The sequence below is a fragment of the Salvelinus namaycush genome, unplaced genomic scaffold (assembly GCF_016432855.1).
Source record: "Salvelinus namaycush isolate Seneca unplaced genomic scaffold, SaNama_1.0 Scaffold269, whole genome shotgun sequence".
Taxonomy (NCBI): domain Eukaryota; kingdom Metazoa; phylum Chordata; class Actinopteri; order Salmoniformes; family Salmonidae; genus Salvelinus; species Salvelinus namaycush.
The window spans coordinates 185,131-204,515 of NW_024059552.1; the positions used below are offsets into that span (position 1 = coordinate 185,131).

The 19,385-nt window shown below is 39.7% G+C and overlaps 2 protein-coding genes and 1 long non-coding RNA gene across 4 annotated transcripts in view; 1 reads left to right on the forward strand and 2 right to left on the reverse strand.

The window, feature by feature from the left end:
• The window catches only part of LOC120039379 (sentrin-specific protease 7-like), an 80,265-nt gene that overhangs the window by 11,217 nt on the left and 49,663 nt on the right, over nucleotides 1-19,385 (forward strand). The window lies entirely within an intron of this gene.
• Nucleotides 6,829-19,254, reverse strand: LOC120039385. 2 transcript variants are annotated; one of them, XR_005475393.1, is made up of 3 exons: nucleotides 18,822-19,254; nucleotides 7,068-7,159; nucleotides 6,829-6,953 (listed from the first exon to the last, which is right to left on the reverse strand). It is a non-coding gene; the product is annotated as an uncharacterized LOC120039385 (long non-coding RNA). The 2 variants fall into 2 exon arrangements; XR_005475392.1 differs by lacking the exons at nucleotides 6,829-6,953; nucleotides 7,068-7,159 and adding exons at nucleotides 17,922-18,202; nucleotides 18,308-18,399.
• On the reverse strand, nucleotides 8,344-11,105 carry LOC120039381 (CD276 antigen homolog). The gene is made up of 4 exons (XM_038984815.1): nucleotides 10,998-11,105; nucleotides 9,936-9,979; nucleotides 9,501-9,821; nucleotides 8,344-9,374 (listed from the first exon to the last, which is right to left on the reverse strand). The coding sequence occupies exons 1-4, from the start codon at nucleotides 11,006-11,008 to the stop codon at nucleotides 9,259-9,261; spliced, it is 492 nt and encodes a 163-aa protein (XP_038840743.1). The 5' UTR covers nucleotides 11,009-11,105; the 3' UTR covers nucleotides 8,344-9,258.

Sequence of the window (19,385 nt, forward strand, 5' to 3'; positions counted from 1 at the left end):
AAACACCATGGGACCACGCAGCCATCATACCGCTCAGGAAGGAGATGCATTCTGTCTCCTAGAGATTAACATACTTTGGTGTGAAAAGTGCTAATAAATCCCAGAACAACAGCAAAGGACCTTGTGAAGATGCTGGAGGACACCGGTACAAAAGTATCTATATCCACAGTTAAACGAGTCCTATATGGACATAACCTGAAAAACCGCTCAGCAAGGAAGAAGCCACTACTCCAAAACCGCCATAAAAAAGCCAGACTACAGTTTGCAACTGCACATTGGGACAAAGATTGTACTTTTTGGAGAAATGTCCTCTGGTCTGATGAAACAAAAATAGAACTGTTTGGCCATAATGACCATCGTTATGTTTGGAGGAAAAAGGGGGAGGCTTGCAAGCCGAAGAACACTATCCCAACCGTGAAGCACGGGGTGGCAGCATCCTGTTGTGGGGGTGCTTTGCTGCAGGAGGGACTGGTGCACTTCACAAAATAGATGGCATCATGAGGTTGGAAAATTATGTGGATATATTGAAGCAACATCTCAAGACATCAGTCAGGAAGTTAAAGCTTGGTCGCAAATAGGTCTTCCAAATGGACAATGACCCCAAGCATACTTCCAAAGTTGTGGCAAAATGGCTGAAGAACAACAAAGTCAAGGTATTGGAGTGGCCATCACAAGCCCTGACCTCAATCCTATAGAAGATTTGTGGGCAGAACTGAAAGAGCGTGTGCGAGCAAGGAGGCCTACAAACCAGACTCAGTTACACCAGCTCTGTCAGGAGGAATGGGCCAAAATTCACCCAATTTATTATGGGAAGCTTGTGGAAGGCTACCCGAAACGTTTGACCAAAGTGAAACCATTTAAAGGCAATGCTACCAAATACTAATTGAGCGTATGTACACTTCTGACCAACTGGGAATGTGATGAAAGAAATGCTATTATTCTGACATTTCACATTCTTAAAATAAAGTGGTCATCCTAACTGGCGTAAGACAGGGCATTTTTACTAGGATTAAATGTCAGGAATTGTGAAAAACTGAGTTTAAATGTATTTGGCTAAGGTGTATGTAAACTTCCGACTTCAACTGTACATATGAGATGAGTAATGTAGGATATGTAAACATTATTAAAGTGTGTAGTGAAAACTTTGTTAAGTCCATTTATTAAAGTTGCAAGAGATTTGAGTCTGTATGTTGGCAGCAGCCTCTGTTTAACAGTCTGATGGCCTTGAGATAGAAGGTGTTTTTAAGTCTCTCTGTCCCAGTTTTTATGCACCTGTACTGACCTCGCCTTCTGGATGATAGCGGGGTGAACAGGCAGTGGCTCGGGTGGTTGGTGTCCTTGTTGGTAATCAAGCCTACCACTCTAGTGTCGTCTGCAAACTTGATAATTGAGTTGGAGGCGTGCATGGCCACGCAATCATGTGTGAACAGGGGGTACAGGAGAGGGCTGAGAACGCAACCTTGTGGTGCCCCAGTGTTGAGGATCAGCGGAGTGGAGATGTTGTTTCTTACCCTCACCACCTGGGGGCGGCCCATCAGAAAGTCCAGGACCCATTTGCACTGCGCATGCTCTGAGGACGCGGCTAGGGATACCATCTGGGCCGACAGCCTTGCGAGGGGATAACACGTTTAAATGTTTTACTCACATTGGCCGCGGTGAAGGAGAGCCCGCAGGTTTTGGTAGCGGGCCGTGTCAGTGGCACTGTATTGTCCTCAAAGCGAGCAAAGAAGTTGTTTAATTTGTCTGGGAGCAAGACGTTGATGTCCGCGATGGGAATGGTTTTCTTTTTGTAATCCGTGATTGACTGTAGACCCTGCCACATGCGTCTCTTGTTTGAGCCATTGAATTTCGTCTCTACTTTGTCTCTATACTGACACTTTACTTGCTTGATTGCCTTGCGGAGGAAATAGCTACACTGTTTGTATTCGGTGATGTTTCCAGTCGCCTTGCCATGATTAAAAGTGGTAGTTCGCGCTTTCAGTTTTGTGCGAATGCTGCCATCAATTCACGGTTTCTGGTTAGGGAAGGTTTTAATCGTCACAGTGGGTACAACATCACCGATGCACTTGCTAATAAACTCGCTCACAGAGTCAGCGTATACGTCAATGTTATTGCCTGAGGCTACCAGGAACATATCCCAGTTCACGTGATCGAAGCAATCTTGAAGCGTGGAATCCGATTGGTCAGACCAGCGTTGGATAGACCTGAGCATGGGCGTTTCCTGTTTTATTTTCTGTCTATATGCTGGCCATGACTTCAACAAAATGAAGTCATGGTCAGATTTCCGAAGGGAGGGCGGAGGAGGGCTTTGTATGCATTGCGGAAGTTAGAGTAGCAATGGTCCAGAATGCTACCAGCCCGTGTCGCGCATTCGATATGCTGATAGAATTTACGAAGCCTTGATCTCTGATTAGCTTTGTTAAAATCCCCAGCTACAATAAATGCAGCCTCAGGATATATGGTTTCCAGTTTACATAGAGTCCAGTGAAGTTCTTTCAGGGCCATCGAGGTATTTGCTTGGGGGGGATATACACGGCTGTGACTATAATCGAAGAGAATTCTCTTGGTAGATAATGCGGTCGGCATTTGATTGTAAGGAATTCTAGGTCAGGTGAACAAAAGGACTTGAGTTCCTGTATGTTGTTATGATCACACCATGAGTGGTTAATCATAAGGCATACACCTCTGCCCTTCTTCTTACCAGATAGTTGTTTGTTTCTGTCGGCGTGATGCATGAAGAAACCGGGTGGCTGTACCGACTCTGACAACATATCCCGAGTGAGCCATGTTTCTGTGAAACAGTCGTTGATGTCTCTCTGGAAGGCAACTCGTGCCCTAATTTCGTCCACCTTGTTATCTAGAGATTGGGCATTGGCAAGTAATATGCTCGGAAGCGGTGGATGGTGTGCTCGCCTTCTAAGTCTGACCAGTAGGCCGCTCCATCTGCCTCATCTGCGGCGACGACGTTGTTTTGGGTCGGCCTCTGGGATAAGATCCCATGTCCAGGGTGGAGGTCTGAACAAAGGATCTGCTACGGGAAAGTTGTATTCCTGGTCGTAATATTGGTAAGTTGTCGTCGCTTTTATATCCAATAGTTCTTCCCGGATGTATGTAATAACACTTGAGATTTTTTGGGCTAACAATGTAAGAAATAATACATAAAAAAACAAATTACTGCATAGTTTCCTAAGGACCTGAAGCGAGGTGACCATCTTTGTCGGCGCCATGTTTTTTGTTGTTGTTGTTTTTTTTGTTGCATTAATTGTCCAAAAACTATGGCTAAATCATTGTGCATGACTTACTCTACACAGGAAACACATATTATAGTGTTCATATCTAAAAGGTTGTTCTGGTTTAAGACAACTTTGTTAGAACAGGGTAATAGTTCCTGTGAAACCATTCATTATGATGTGTATTGCAACAGACCACCTTCTGCCAGACAAACTATTGCACAAGCATCACATAAACAACTACTGTTAGAATACTGGAAACAATCACCATTTACATGTGCTATTTTTGCGTGTTGTGGTGTGTGGTATTTTCCACTGTGCAAGAGCTTTCTTGTAACTAAAAGGCTCTACTTCAACTGATTGGGCCGTGAGTCATACAAGTATTTTGTTCCCGTGATCCTTACTGCAATTTCATTGGCCATTTCCACAGAAGTCACAGAGCTTTAGAACAAAAAGGAAGTTAAACAGCTGATTACTGTAATCATGACATTTTACTAGAAGATAGTTACACTAATGGATTGACCGTTCATGTATACAATAACTCACTAGGACTACATCATACATGCATTTTAGCAAAGTACATATAAATGTCAAAGGGGAAATGAAGAAGCATGTTTTTATTAATTACTGACTAGCGGTAGAAAGGGGTGATAGGATACAGGCATATTCACAAGAGTATTTTACTAATATGTTCACTGTAATATTGTCACATGACTTTGAAAAAACAAACAATGCAATTCATATTTTACAAAGACCATACATATCTACAGTCAAAAGTTATTAGTTAAGTTAATATGTTGTATGAGTTTCAGTATTTGATACTGTTTAAGTTTAATCAATTGGTCTTTGAGAATGCTGCAACTGTTCAGGCACCAAACAAAAAGTTTCTTACCTCTGGTAGGCATCTTGAGGTGGTCTTAGTTTTTAAAAGCAGCTTCTGTTCTGACATGCCAAGGTCACGATATGTACTGAAATATCAATATTACACAAGCAACATTCTCAGCATACAACATTAAAATGTTAAACTATTTAAAACTTTTACATTTTGATATTATCTAGTATTTCCATTTACACACCCAGGATCATAACCATCAGAATAACATTCAGAACGCTGTAAATGGACAGAAGACAGTTCTCCCATGATGACCTGCAGTTGGAAGTCTGATTTAGTCAGTATAAACCTCTGGGGTAAACAAAACAGATTTACTGCATAGCCAATGTTGTACAGTGCATTCGGAAAGTATTCAGACCCCTTGACATTTTTCCACATTTTATTACGTTACAGCCTTATTCTAAAATTGATTAAATTGGGGCGGGGTTTTGTCTGTTTTTTTCCATTGACCTTGTTTGGCTTGTTTTTTGCTCTGACATGCGCTGTCAGCTGTGTGGACCTTATATAGACAGTTGTGTGCCTTTCCAAATCATGTCCAAACAATGGAATTTACCACAGGTGGACTCCAATCAAGTTGTAGAAATGTCTCAAGGATGATCAATGGAAACAGGATGAACCTGAGCTCAATTTTGAGTCTCATAGCAAAGCTTTCAGCTTACATTACTAGTGGAACACCTAACTTAAGTAGTGAAGTTAAAACTTCAAAAATTCATGAAAAAAACCAAACATAATGATGTGTAAGGTCATTGTTAACTTGCTTAAAGTTTCCACATGAAGCGCAGTCTGTGCAAAGAGGAAGTGGTGAGTGTCAATTCATCTCTTGCTTAGTGACCATTTCTCATTATGCAGAAGGTCAAACATTAAAAATATATATACAGAGTAGGAAATTCCATTGAAAAAGGATTTTTCAAAATATCCCTGGTATTAAAGCTTAGTTGCTAAATCCATTTTTTAAACTTTTATATACTGAACAAAAATATAAACGCAACAAGTTACAGTTCGTTGAAGGAAATCAGTCAATTTAAATATATTAACTAGGCCCTAACCTATGGATTTCACATGACTTGGCAGGGGCGCAGCCATGGGTAGGCCTGGGAGGTCATAAGCCCACCCACAGGGGAGCCAGGTCCACCCACAGGGGAGCTAGGCCCAGTCAATCAGAATGAGTTCTTCACACAAAAGGGCTTTATTACAGACATAAATACTCCTCAGCACTCTCTCCCCCCTGCCCCAGACGATTCCACTGGTGAAGAAGCTGGATATTAAGGTCATGGGCTGGCGTGATTACTCATGGTCTGCGGTTGTGAGGCCAGTTGGATGTACTGCCAAATTCTCTAAAACGACGTTGGAGGCAGCCTATGGTAGAGAAGCTAACATTCCATTATTTGGCAACAGCTCTGTTGGACATTCCTGCAGTCAGTGTGCCAATTGCAAAACTTGAGACATCTGTGGCATTGTGTTGTGTGATGAAACCGCACATTTTCGAGTGGCCTTTTATTGTCTCCAGCACAAGGTGCACCTGTGTAATAATCATGCCGTTTAATCAGCTTCTTGATATGCCACACCTGTCAGGTGGATGGATAAACTTGGCAAAGGAGAAATGTTTACTAATAGAGATGTAAACAAATTTGTACGCAACATTTGAGAGAAATAAGCTTTCAGTGCATATGGAACATTTCTGGGATCTTTAATTTCAGCCCATGAAAAACACTTTACATGTTGTGGGAGGAATACAACTTATAAATTCCTCATGCGCTTGTTCAACTGTCCTACCCAATCAGAACCCAAAATATAAGCTTGTTTGTAAACACAGTAAATGTAAACTAACACTGTGTAGCCTCAAAGCATGGTTAAAACTATAATGTTGATATCATGGATGATCTGACCATAGTTCTGTCTACGAATGTGAGTGGTTACATATCTCCAGGCCCATCCCTCAGATTTCTACCAAGATTGAGGCGGGGAGTCCACTTTGTTATTGTTTCAATTAAGGATTCTAGCTTTAAGACATCTTGTGACCTTGATGCCCATTTAGTGATAGGAGACTGGTACCACTGCCATTAAAACATGCTGTTTATAAATGCTTTGTTTTGTGGATACTCTTACTCACAAAGGTGTTATGGGGCACATGCAGTAGGCTTTTTAATGAACTTAAAATGGACAACTCTAATTTAATGTTTGAAAAAGTTATTATAAAAAATGGTAAATTGTACAGTAATTGGGACATGCGTGTTGCTCAGTAAGCGACTAAGCTCTCAAACAGGATATGTGTGGTTGATGCAGCATCAATACACTACAAAAGGCTTGGGGGCTTTTTCTACATAAATCCACAGGGCAGACAGTCTAGTGGTCAGTATCTGTAGTGGGAATATGGATATATATCTTCCTAACTGCTTCACACAAAAAGTTACAATTTACTTTCAAGACAGGCACAAATTAACTTATTTCCAGGAATGAACAATGAAAAACATGAATCAAGACTCAAAAGTAATAATTTCCTTCAAAGATATTGCTGACTGGTATATAGACGAGTGACGAAGAGCAGCATTAGATACTGTACAGTATACAAAGATATTAATATTCAGAGTAGATTCACATTATCTACCAAAGTTATATTCTAGTTCACATTATCCACCAACGCCATAACTATTATCACAATAGTCGAGATATGTTAAACCAGATGGAAGAGGAAGGGTAGATGCAGATGTGGCACCTTATTAGGCAGTAGTTGTGAGTTCAAGATTTGGAAACTGAACTCTGGAGTAAATAGTTGAGGCAATGCAGTTGGGCCTTGGTCCTCTTGGTGGGGGTACCAGCTGTATCACGTCATACTGAAAAGCAAATGTGGATATGAGTGAAAACATCCCTCATAAAGATAAACGTGATATAATATTAATATACTGTATATATATATATATATCCATATTCCCACTACAGATACTGACCACTAGACTGTCTGCCCTTTCAGGTGGTTCAGGGGTTGGAGGAGAGTCATGGTTCTTCTGGCAAGCAGCTCTCTTCCACAGCACTGAAATGGCTAAGATGACCCATATAGATGGAATTAGAATAGACTATTGTGATCACACAACACTGAGTAACATCTTACATATTGCAGTGTGTATTGGGGCAAAAGTACAGTAACAGATAGTCCTAGCATTGCATGTAAAGGCAGGAAAGGTTAGCCTGGTATCGTCTAAATAAAAGTTTTAGTAAGATAAAAAATAGAATAATATGCAATTTATCAGACGCTTTTATCCAAAGTGACTTATAGTCATGCGTGAATACATTTTACGTATGGGTGGCACCGGGAATCAAAGCCACATGCATGGTGGTGCCACCCAGATGTTACTAGGTTACTAACAAACCCTATTTTAAGAGTGTAGAAACACACCTGACAGCAATAAAATGAGCACCGCATTCAAGACCCCAGATCCAATGAGAAGACCCTTTAGCCATGTTGTGTTGACGTCTCTGGGTTGCTCTGTTGCTTCAGGATCAACTGAAATGTGCAAATGTACTTTTTCAAATTTAGTGCATTTATTTCAACAAAATTTGATAGCCTATATAAGCACAATATATTTACAATAATTAAAACACTTCCCAGACTATTAAAGTTACTGTTAAATCAGTTGGAAAATTAAAGACATAATCACTTACTAAACATCAAACTTTTGTTTGTTGTTTCATTGATTGATTCAAGTCCTGCAGTTTTATGGTAAATATGTGTAGCCTACATCCACTATAAGTTATGATACATTTCTGTAGTGGTCTTGCACCTTGCTGCGTAAAACATGAACAAAAACACTTTTCAAATGTATCTTATAGAAAAAATACAGTATATTGATCATTGAATGAAATGTGCCCTTACCAGCAGTCATGAGTCTGGTGCCGTTACTGAAAAGGAGACTATCGTTTTCTTTCTTTGCACAGTAGAACACTCCACAATCATCTACTGTTACATTCTGTATTAACAATCTATGTCCTGTTTCTAATGAATATTTCTTTCTATAATTATTATTGTAATAAAACGCAGCAGGACTACTACTAGTGAAAGAGCGGAGTATGGCCAGTGGAGGCTGTGGGTGGCGATGTAGGTACCAGTGTACATTATTTACATTAAGAGAACAGTTCAGGGTTGCATTGCGTCCAAGTTCTACCAGTGTCTCTGTCAAAGCCTCAGCACCAACACACAGTCTTAAGACACCTAAGAACAGAAGAATCCATGAGACACTTCATTTATTGTAAAATGAATGTAAAATAAATAACATTTAAAAAAAAATGGTCTTACAGAATAGACAGGCAACAATCCTCGACATCCTCAGAGTAAAATGAATGTAAAATAAATAACATTAAAAAAAAGAAATGGTCTTACAGAAGACAGGCAACAATCCTCGACATCCTCAGCGCTGTGATAAATCTTTGAGACCGAACTGACTTCCTCCTTCTAACAGACATCTGACTGAACACACTGTGCAACCACATGATCAAACCATAGTTTGCAAAAAGCTATAAGAAACACTCTTTAATAAAGAGCATTGAGGAAGTGAATATGTTTCCTTTAATAACACTGTGGTGTCAAAGTAAAATACTTTCTAATTGAAAGGATGACAGAACTAATAAGCTTTTACTGTGCAGCACATGTTCAATCTCAAGTTCTCAACAAAACAACTCATTTGGTAGTACAATATTAATAACTGATCAGGAAATACTTCAATATCTTAGTAAGTAAAGCTGCATCTTGTTGACAGGAGAGACACATTGACTCAATCCTATTTCCAATTTTACAGACAGCCCTGGGTTTTAAAAACATTATGCCTTTAAATCAGCAACAAATATTGTATTAAAAGTGCATTAAATTTAGTTCACAAAAGCAAAGCTAAAATGTTTGGTATTTTACTAGGATCCCCATTAGGTGGATGCAGTGGTCCTGCAGTGGTCCTATCAGTAAACACTGTGGCTTCAGGCAATTTGGAATAACTGTTTTACTCACCTCTAGGAAGGTGGTTCAAGCAAGATATATATTTGCAGTCAATTATTACATACATTAAAGAAAAAATAAGTATTTCAGCAGTTTAACCACTCAGAACTTGTCAACAGTCTCATAAGCAGTACAATGACCAATTTCTGTGATGTACATCAAAGGAAATGGAGAGCTGGACTGAGGAGGAGAAACAGGAAGGGGCTGAGGTTCTCTACTCTGATGCTCATGCTGCTGCTCTTTGGACCAACTTCAGGCTCAGGAGTTGGTTTCTCTGTAAAATAAAGAGGGATATTTTCATAGTGTGATCATACTGTATCATCAACTTCTTAAAAATGTTAATGGAAATTCCAATACTGTATAGATAAAAGAGGCTGTTACACTTGGTTGTAATGCAAACCTTGAACAGAAAGTTCCACTTGACGAAGAATGTCCTCTGTTGGTATGAAACATGAATAACTCCCACTATCAGAGTCCTTGAGATCAGTCAGTAGGAGAGAGAAGTTGCCGTTTGCCCATTCCTCAGGGAAAATCCTGATTCTGTCTCTGAACTGACGGTCTTGGTCTGTCAAGTCTGCTTTTCCACTGACAATATTGTAGACATTACGGTCATCCTTATATCGCCAAAACATGGTGACCTTTTCAGTAGGCATTGCATTGTACCTACATGGTAAAATAACCTTCCCTCTTGTAAAACCTTTAACTCTCTCCTGCGAAGAGACTACAAAACAGACAAAATTAGCCTCCAATGAATGCATCTGACACTGACATCAATATGGCATTTTGCACATGTAGAATAAGAACAAACAATATAAAGCATGACTGATATTAATACCTTGGAGTTCCATCAACAAGATCACACAAACCGGCAACCAGCACCTGTGGAGTAGTGATAGAGAATGTTATGGTTGGGAACGAGTCTAGCAGGGTTATAAACACATGGCTGAATATGAAAGAAAGGCTGAGCAACCAATCATAATACTGATGTGAATGGCCCCTATTGGCAATGACAGGTGGGTGCATTCCAAAGAGGTAGAGTCAACCTAAAGGACATGTTGCAACAGATGTTACGTTCCTAAGGCCTAGTTTTAATCTTCCTAAGGAACTGTTACTTTACTGTACTTGAAATGCCTTCAGACCAGACTGCATTCATATGTAAAAGTATGTGTAAATCAACAATGTAGTCTATGTATTACCTATCCAAAACAAAAGACGCAGTGAAGTGTGTTTTATAGGCTAACCTGTGAGTGCAAGTAACGCACGGTAAGAGGTCTCTGTAGTACAGGCCTATCCACATTATTTGAGATTACAGGGACATTCCGTCACTACCTAGATAGGTCTACTTGCTACATGTTGAACATTAGGCTACCTAGATACATTTGTTGAGTGGACTAACGTCGTGGGAGGGACAACAATAACGCATAAACCTTGGTTGGGTTGGCAAGCTAGCTAATGATTAATGTTTGGTTAACTATGATCCATCTCTGTCTAACATGCCAAGGTCAGGCTTCTCACAGCCATATGAACTAGTAGCTAGCAAGACAATTGGCCACGTTTAGGCTACTTCAGCTAGCTAGCTCCTAGCAATAGAATTCGACATAGTTATGTTCTTATATAGAACTTCAGCTGGCCAGTTAACATAGTTAGCCAATACTAGCTAACTTACTGTTATTTGCTAAAATAGCTCATTTACATATCAGATTTAAAATAACAACAGGACTAATGATTTTGATAATTTGTTAGCTAGACTAGATCTAACACATCTGCAAAGCTAACTCTGTCTTGTAGCCAACGCGTTATAACGTTATCGAGCAACAGCATCTGTTTAACTGGTAGGTAACGTTAGCTAGCTACCTACGTCGTTAGTTCACAACACCAATCGTACAAATACATCTACCTTTTATCCATGTCTTCTTAACCTTACGTATATGACACGTTATAGGTACTAAACTAGCTAGCTAGCAGTTACTAATTGTGATAGCTATTTAATTAGGCTATAGTCAGATAGAAAGCCTTGCACAGCGCAATCGCATAACGTACGTCATTCTATTGAATGTTTCTCATTGGTTGTCCAGTGTACAAAAACACCAGAGCTGTTTTTGTGGCTTAATTGGCTTTGCCTACACTACACGCCATTTGTAGGCCTATAAATATACCAGACCTGTTTTTCGCACCAAGAGCGCAAACAGGTTGGGTGTGAACACGCTTTCACCAATTTCCTGTTACCACTGGAGTGGGTCACTTTGTCTTTGGGATTTCGTTGGCGGATCGCATTAAACTTTTAGGTGTATACACCGTCACCTACTGTACTGGTGTGTGAGGCCATTCACGGCCTACCTACATTATATTCTTTGATACAATAATACAACATTGGGGAAAAGGAAAATTGCCATATCACCTATTATCCCTAAAAATCCACCACCCATTGCACTATTTAACCCTATCTAGTCCTACTCCAGACCAACGGCCTTAGAGGACATATCACTACCACTCAACACCCCCTACAGCTGCCACCACAACCTCTATGTTATGTGACTTTCAATCCATTTCTACAGTACAATTAGTAACCATGGTTAGAAATGCTAAAGATCAAACTTTACTGAAGCACATATTCTTCCCATCACGCTCTTGATCTCTACCTACTCACATGAATCCTCTCAGGATCCCTCACCCTGTACCATCTTCCTCTAACACTCTTAAACTTTAACGACAATTATCTAAAAACGCATTCAAATATATATACATATTTGCAGATGTTTTACCTTAGACCCTATTCCACATCATCTGAGTTTTTTGTGTTGTCCCTGCCATCTGTTGAGACACAACATGCTCTTGAATACAGGGTGAGTGCTATTTCATTTGGTTGTTAGGTAGCCTAGCGGATAAAGCATTGGGCCTGCAACGGAAAGGGCGCTGGTTTGAATACCTGAGCCGACAAATTGAAAAATCTGTAGATGTGTTCTTGAGCAAGGCACTTAACCCTAACTTGCTCAAAGGAGCGCCGTTCTACTATGGCTGAACCTGTACATCAACCCATTTCACTGCACCTATTGTCACGCGCTGACCGTAGAGAGCTTTTTATGTCTCTATTTTGGTTTGGTCAGGGTGTGATTTGGGTGGGCATTCTATGTTCTTTTTTCTATGATTTGTATTTCTATGTGTTTGGCAGGGTGTGGTTCTCAATCAGAGGCAGCTGTCTGTCGTTGTCTCTGATTGAGAACCATACATAGGTTGTGTCACACCCTGGCCTTAGTTATCTTTGATTTCATTATTATTTTAGTTAGGTCAGGGTGTGACATGGTGAAGTATGTGTTTTGGTTTGTCTAGGGGTTTGTAGGTTTAATGGGGCAATGTCTTGTCTAGGTGTTTGTATGTCGATGGCTGCCTAGATTGGTTCTCAATTAGAGACAGCTGTGGTTTATTGTCTCTAATTGGGAGCCATATTTAAGGCAGCCATGGGCATCATGTGTTTGTGGGTAATTGTCTATGTTGAAAGTTTGTTGCTTGTCTGTGCACTTACGTTATTTAGCTTCACGGTTGTTTTGTTAGTTTGTGTATAGTGTTCGTTTTTGTGTTTCTCTCTTTTCCACAATAAAGAGATGTATTTTGCACACGCTGCGCCTTGGTCCAATCTCTCTCAAGAAGACGATCGTGACAGGTTGCCTTTTCCCACCTGTCTGTGTGGGTAGTTGTCTATGTGTTGTTGCCTGTCAGCACTCATTTTTGTATAGCTTCACTGTTATTTTGTTTAGTGTTCGTTCTTTAAATTAGTATGTACGCATCCCACGCTGCGCCTTGGTCTCCTCTCTTTGACGGCCGTGACACCTATCCAGTGTATTGAGAATAAAACATAATTGTTTTGAAATGTAAATTGAAACTTTTAATTACTACCACAAAGATGACTGCCGGTCCATCCACTATTGAATATCAACTTAAATGATAATGTATATTCTATTGTCTATATTTCAAGGTTTCCTAGGGAGGCTTGACAGTATAATTTAAAACAAGAGATATTCCCATTCATGTCACCGTTTTGATGTGTGGACCTCCAACCATCTTTGAGGTTCCATTTTATTTATATTTTAGTAGATTTATCAGCCAAAACATGACACCCACCCTGTATTCAAGAGCATGTTGTCTCTCAACCGATGGCGGGCACAACACCAAAACTTTAGATGATGTCAAATACGGTCTAAACTACAACATGTGTGATTGCGAACATGAAAACAGAGTTAATTTACATTAAAGGTTAAAATATTACATTTAAAAATAAAAATAAATGTTATTATAGAAGAGTTTGACAACGCTGTTTCTAAGCTTTTAAATGATTTCTATCTCAACCATTTATCTATTCCAGTGATGAAGACAAGGTTTCATTCAAATCAAAAGTGGTGCTGTCAAAAAAATATTGAATACCCATAGGCATAGCTGGCAAGTATACACTATAACTAAAATACTATACACGTCCCATCCTCATGTGAATGAAACCCTTTGAGTTGGACATTGTCGGTCACACACTCTCCAAAAGTACATCCCAAATGGAACACTATTGCCTATAATCAGTGCACTTCTTTTGACCGAAGCCCATAGGACACTGGTCAAAAGTAGGGCACTGAGGGGAACAGGGTGCCATTTGGGACTTATTCCCAGACTCTTCTCTAATTTAAACCTATCACTCTCAAGACACGTTAAAAGCTTTAGCAAATGGGTTAATAGTTATGCTGAAACAATACTATGTGTCATTTCAGACAAGCTGGTGCAATGACTCTTCAAATGGAAATAAGCCTGAACAGGTTGGCTCTCTGAATGGACACATCCCCAGAGCAGGGAAACAGAGGTATGTATAGAGATTATCTGTACATGGCTCTGGTCCATAGCGTTCATGCTGCTGAGTTTAATAAACAGAATCTACAAGTGACGTGATGTACTGGACCAGAGCTTATTTGTAAAGTGTTCAAAGACAATGTGCTGCTGGATTAAGAATGTAAATTATCTCTCCTAGATTATTTACTTGATTTCCCTCTTGACTCCCTTGTGAGTATAATGTGTCCACCTCTTTCCTGCGCTAGGTCTTTTGCCTCTTGCCTGGTTTCTGTTGGTTATTTGTTGGGTTGCCAGGATAAAATTTGGGAACACAAGCAGTGCTTACTATTTTCAGCAGATAGTGCTGTTCAACCAGTTCAAATGTAGCCGCTCAAAATTTGTAGGACTGTGTGTTTCACTGAAAATCATGACTACACATAAGGACTAAAAAGTGCAGGTTATATTACACAGATGATATTACTGTTATATTATATTGATGTGATCCTTGAGATGTTATAGAGACTTTGCTGAGATGTTTGTGTAAACTGCCTCACCTCAAATTCCTGACTACAGTTTGTTTGTTTTGTGAAGGATGGTTTTGTTCTCTTTTTAACAAAAATATATGCCTTATAGAAATAGGACATGTTAATCACAAAACATAGCGTGACTGCAGAAAAGCTGTTGTTAATCTAGGGTGTCGACTGTGCAAACCACAAGGTTGAGACAAGATGGAAAAATGCTGAATAACAAGAAAACAGGAACTGAGGAATGTGTAGAAACCGACAACTCAGGTCAATCTTCACAAACACCATTCCGGACATTTGAATCCTGAGTGCTGTGAGGCTGGGACCACCGATAGGCTAGCAAGTTTAAACCACGCTAAGCCTCTACTGTGACAGGCCAACTCTAAAGTTGGAACTACCTCTATCACAGTATAAAAGAAGATGTCTGTACTATATTAGTCAGTTCTCTGCTTTACCCTGCGTGGTGATACAGTGAACCTGTATATACGAAAATTGCATTTACCATTTATCACTTGTGTTAAATAAATATAATTAAAGTATATTAGGTGACTCTGAATCACATTTTATCCTGATACCAGATTTGATTGACGCAACCTTTGCAGCACACCTAACCAGCCTGAGAGGATGATGTCACAGGGGGTATTTGGAAGCCCAGTAGAGTAGATGGAGCCATTTCCCTGATATGTAGACCCCATAGCACCAGGCCCTGGAACCTGCCTTAACTAACACCTGTACCCTGTCATAACACATACACACACCTTGCCCTGCCAGAACCAGGAAAAATGAAGTGACATCAAGGACAGATACTCTGAAGAGTTTTGTGATTATTGCATCATTGTTCCAGAAGCTATGGCTAAATAATTATACAGGATTTACTGGACATGTGTAGGCTATGCCTTATCTAAAATATATCTTTTTTTTTTAAAGACAACTTTGTTAAGGCAGGGTAACAATTCCTGTGAAGGCATTCATGATAGAGGTGTATTGCAACAGACAACCTCTTGCCAGACTAATTCTTTCACAAGCATCACTGGAAGAAATACTGTTATACAACCACAGCCTGTGACCATTTACATGAGCTGTTTGTGTGGTGGTGTGGTGTGTTACTTTCCACTGTGTAATATCTTTCTAACAACTGCTGCTCTACTTTACCCTCAACTGAGTGGGTCATGAGTCATATCTTTTGTTCCTGTGATCTTCACTGCAATTTCATTGAACAGAAGTCAGAAGTCACAGCTTTAGAACAAAAAGGAAGTTAAGCAGCTGATTACTGTAATCATGACATTTTACTAGAAGATAGTTACACTAATGGATTGACCGTTCATGTAAACAATAACACACTAGACCTAGCTGGAGTTGTTAGCTTGCACTTGTGGAACTATGCATTATACTGCAATAATAACTATTGATAGAAGTTCAGGATGTAATCCTCTTGGTGGTGCTGTGATCTGTGTCACTGATTTAATAAAAACAACAATACAATTAATCTTTTAAAAAGACCATACCTACAGTCAGTTACATCATGATATGTTGGATGGTTTTCAGTATTTGATACTGTTAAGTTTAATCATTTGGTCCGCGAGAATGCTGCAACTGTTCACGTGGTGTACAAAAAGTTTCTTACCTCTGATCTGCATGTTGAGGTGGTCTTAGTTTTATAAGACAGTTTCTGTTCTGACATGCCAAGGTCACGATATGTACTGAAATATAAACCAACATCATAGGAAAAGTCTATATCAATATTACACAAGCAACATCTACATTCTCAGCATACAACATTAAAATGTTAAACTAGTTAAACTTAAACCTCAAAAAGTGATGAAAAAAAACTAACAATGATGTGGAAGGTCATTGTTAACTTGCTTAAAGTTTCTACATGAAGAGCAAGTCTGTGGAAAGTGCGAAGAGGAAGTGGTGAGTGTCAATTCGTCTCTCGCCTAATGATCACATTCTCATTATGCAGAAGGTCAAATGTAAAAATATACAGAGCAGGAAATTCTATTGAAAAATAACCTCTAACTGGAATTAAAGCTAGAATCCTTAGTTGTTTCTTCCATTTAGGGACTTTTATCATAAATTAACGATATACCCATTGATTCTTGAGGAATACAACTTATATATGACTCATGATTTGGTCAACTGTCCTACCCCATCAGAACCCAAAATATAAACAAACACTGTGTAGCCTCAAAGCATGGTTAAAACTATAATGTTGATATCATGGATGGCTGTCCATAGTTCTGTCTACGAATGTGAGTGGTTACATTTATCCAGGTGTAACAGTATAACTTCAGTACGTCCCCTCGCCCCGACACGGGCGCGAACCAGGGACCCTCTGCACACATCAACAACTGACACCCACGAAGCATCGTTACCCATCGCTCCACAAAAGCCGGGGGCCTTGCAGAGCAAGGGGCAACACTACATCTAGGTTTCAGAGCAAGTGACGTAACTAATTGAAACGCTAGTAGCGCGTACCCGCTAACTAGCTAGCCATTTCACATCCGTTACACTCACCCCCCTTTCAACCTCCTCCTTTTTCCGCAGCAACCAGTGATCCGGGTCAACAGCATCAATGTAACAGTATAACTTTACGTCGTCCACTCGCCCCGACACGGGCGCGAACCAGTGACCCTCTGCACACATCAACAACTGACACCCACGAAGCGTCGTTACCCATCGCTCCACAAAAGCCGGGGCCCTTGCAGAGCAAGGGGCAACACTACATCTAGGTTTCAGAGCAAGTGACGTAACTAATTGAAACGCTAGTAGCGCGTACCCGCTAACTAGCTAGCCATTTCACATCCGTTACACAGGCCCATCCCTCAGATTTTTACCAAAATTGAGGCGGGGTGTCCACTTTGTTATTGTTTCAATTAAGGATTCTAGCTTTAAGACACCGTGTGACCTTGATGCCCATTTAGTGATAGGAGACTGGTACCACTGCCATTAAAACATGCTGTTTATAAATGCTTTGTTTTGTGGACACTTACTTTGAAGGCAATGTAGGTAGAGTACCTCAGATAAGAGGTGGTTTATTCCAAAACAGAGATTTTATTTCCATGAAGAGTGAACACTGAGATAATGTTTGAAAAAAGTGCAATACACTGACATTACCTTTCTTACAGTGGTCTGAACTTAAACAACTAAAATAGACAAACCACTAACTTCTACTCACAAATGTGTTATGGGGCACATGCAGTAAGCTTTTTAATGAACTTAAAATTCAAAACTCTAGTTTAATGTTTGAAAAAGTCATTGTTAAAAATGGTAAATTGTACAGTAATTGGGACATGCGTGCTGCTCAGTAAGCGACTAAGCTCTCAAACAGGATATGTGTGGTTGATGGAGCATCAAAACACTACAAAAGGCTTGGGGGATTTTTGTACAGAAATACACAAACCCCTTCACACAAAAAGTTTGAATTTACTTTCAAGACAAATGAACACTTATTTCCAGCACTGAACAATGAAAAACATGAATCAAGACACAAAAGTAACAATTTAATTGTAAGATATTGCTGACTGGTATATAGACGAGTGACGAAGAGCAGCATTAGATCCATTATATAAATATAGGAATAATCAGAGTAGATTCAATTCATCTACCAAAGTCATATTCTAGTTCACATTATCCACCAAAGTCAAGATGTGGCACCTTATTAAGCAGTAGTTGTGAGTTCATGATTTGGAAACTGGACTCTGGAGTAAATGGTTGAGGCTATGCGGTCGGGCCTTGGTCCTCTCGCTGGGTGTACCAGCTATATCACTTCATACTGAAAAACAATGTGGATATGAGTGAAAACATCCCCCATAAAGATAAATATGATATAATTTTAATATACTGTATATATATCCATATTCCCACTACAGATACTGACCACTAGACTGTCTGCCCTTTCAGGTGGTTCAGGGGTTGGAGGAGAGTCATGGTTCTTCTGGCAAGCAGCTCTCTTCCACAGCACCGAAATGGCTAAGATGACCCATGTAGATGGAATTAGTATAGACTATTGTGATCACACAACACTGAGTAACATCTTACGTATTGCAGTGGGTTTGGGGTCATGCATGCAGACAAAAGTACAGCAACAGATTAACCTAACATTGCATGTAAAGGCAGAATAGAATATAATAGAATAAAAGGTTTGCCTGGTATCCAGTCTAAAGAAAAGTTTTAGAAAGACAAAAAATATTAGAACAATATGCCATTTAGCAGATGCCTTTATCCACAGTGACTTATAGTCATGCTTGCATACATTTTACATATGGGTGGCACGGGGAATCAAACCCACAACCCTGGCAGCACAAGTGCCATGTTCTACCAACTGAGCCACACCATACCACCACAATGTTACTAGGTTACTAACAAACCCTATTTTAAGTGTAGAAACACACCTGACAGCAATAAAATGAGCACTGCATTCAAGACCCCGGATCCAATGAGAAGACCCTTTAGCCATGTTGTGTTGACAACTCTGGGTTGCTCTGTTGCTTCAGGATCAACTGAAATTGGCAAATGTACTTAATTAGAATTTCTGCATTTTATTTCAACAAAATGTGATAGCCTAAATAAGCACAATATGTTTACAATCATTAAACTACTTTCCAGACTATTAAAGTCACTATTAAATCAGTTGAAAAATTACATACACATAATCACTTACGGAGCTTCACACTTGTGTTTGTTGTTTCATTGATTGATTTAAGACCTGCAGGGTTATGGAAAACATTTATAGCCTACATCCACTTTGAGTTATGGTACTCAAAGTGGACGTAACATTTCTGTAGTGGTCTTGCACCTAGCTGCCTTAAACATGAACAAAAACATATTTCAAAAGTATATTTTTGACAAAATAGAAAATGTTGGTGATTGAATGAAATGTGCCCTTACCAGTGGTCATGAGTCTGGTGCCATTACTGAATAGGAGATTATCGTTTTCTTTCTTTGCACAGTAGAAC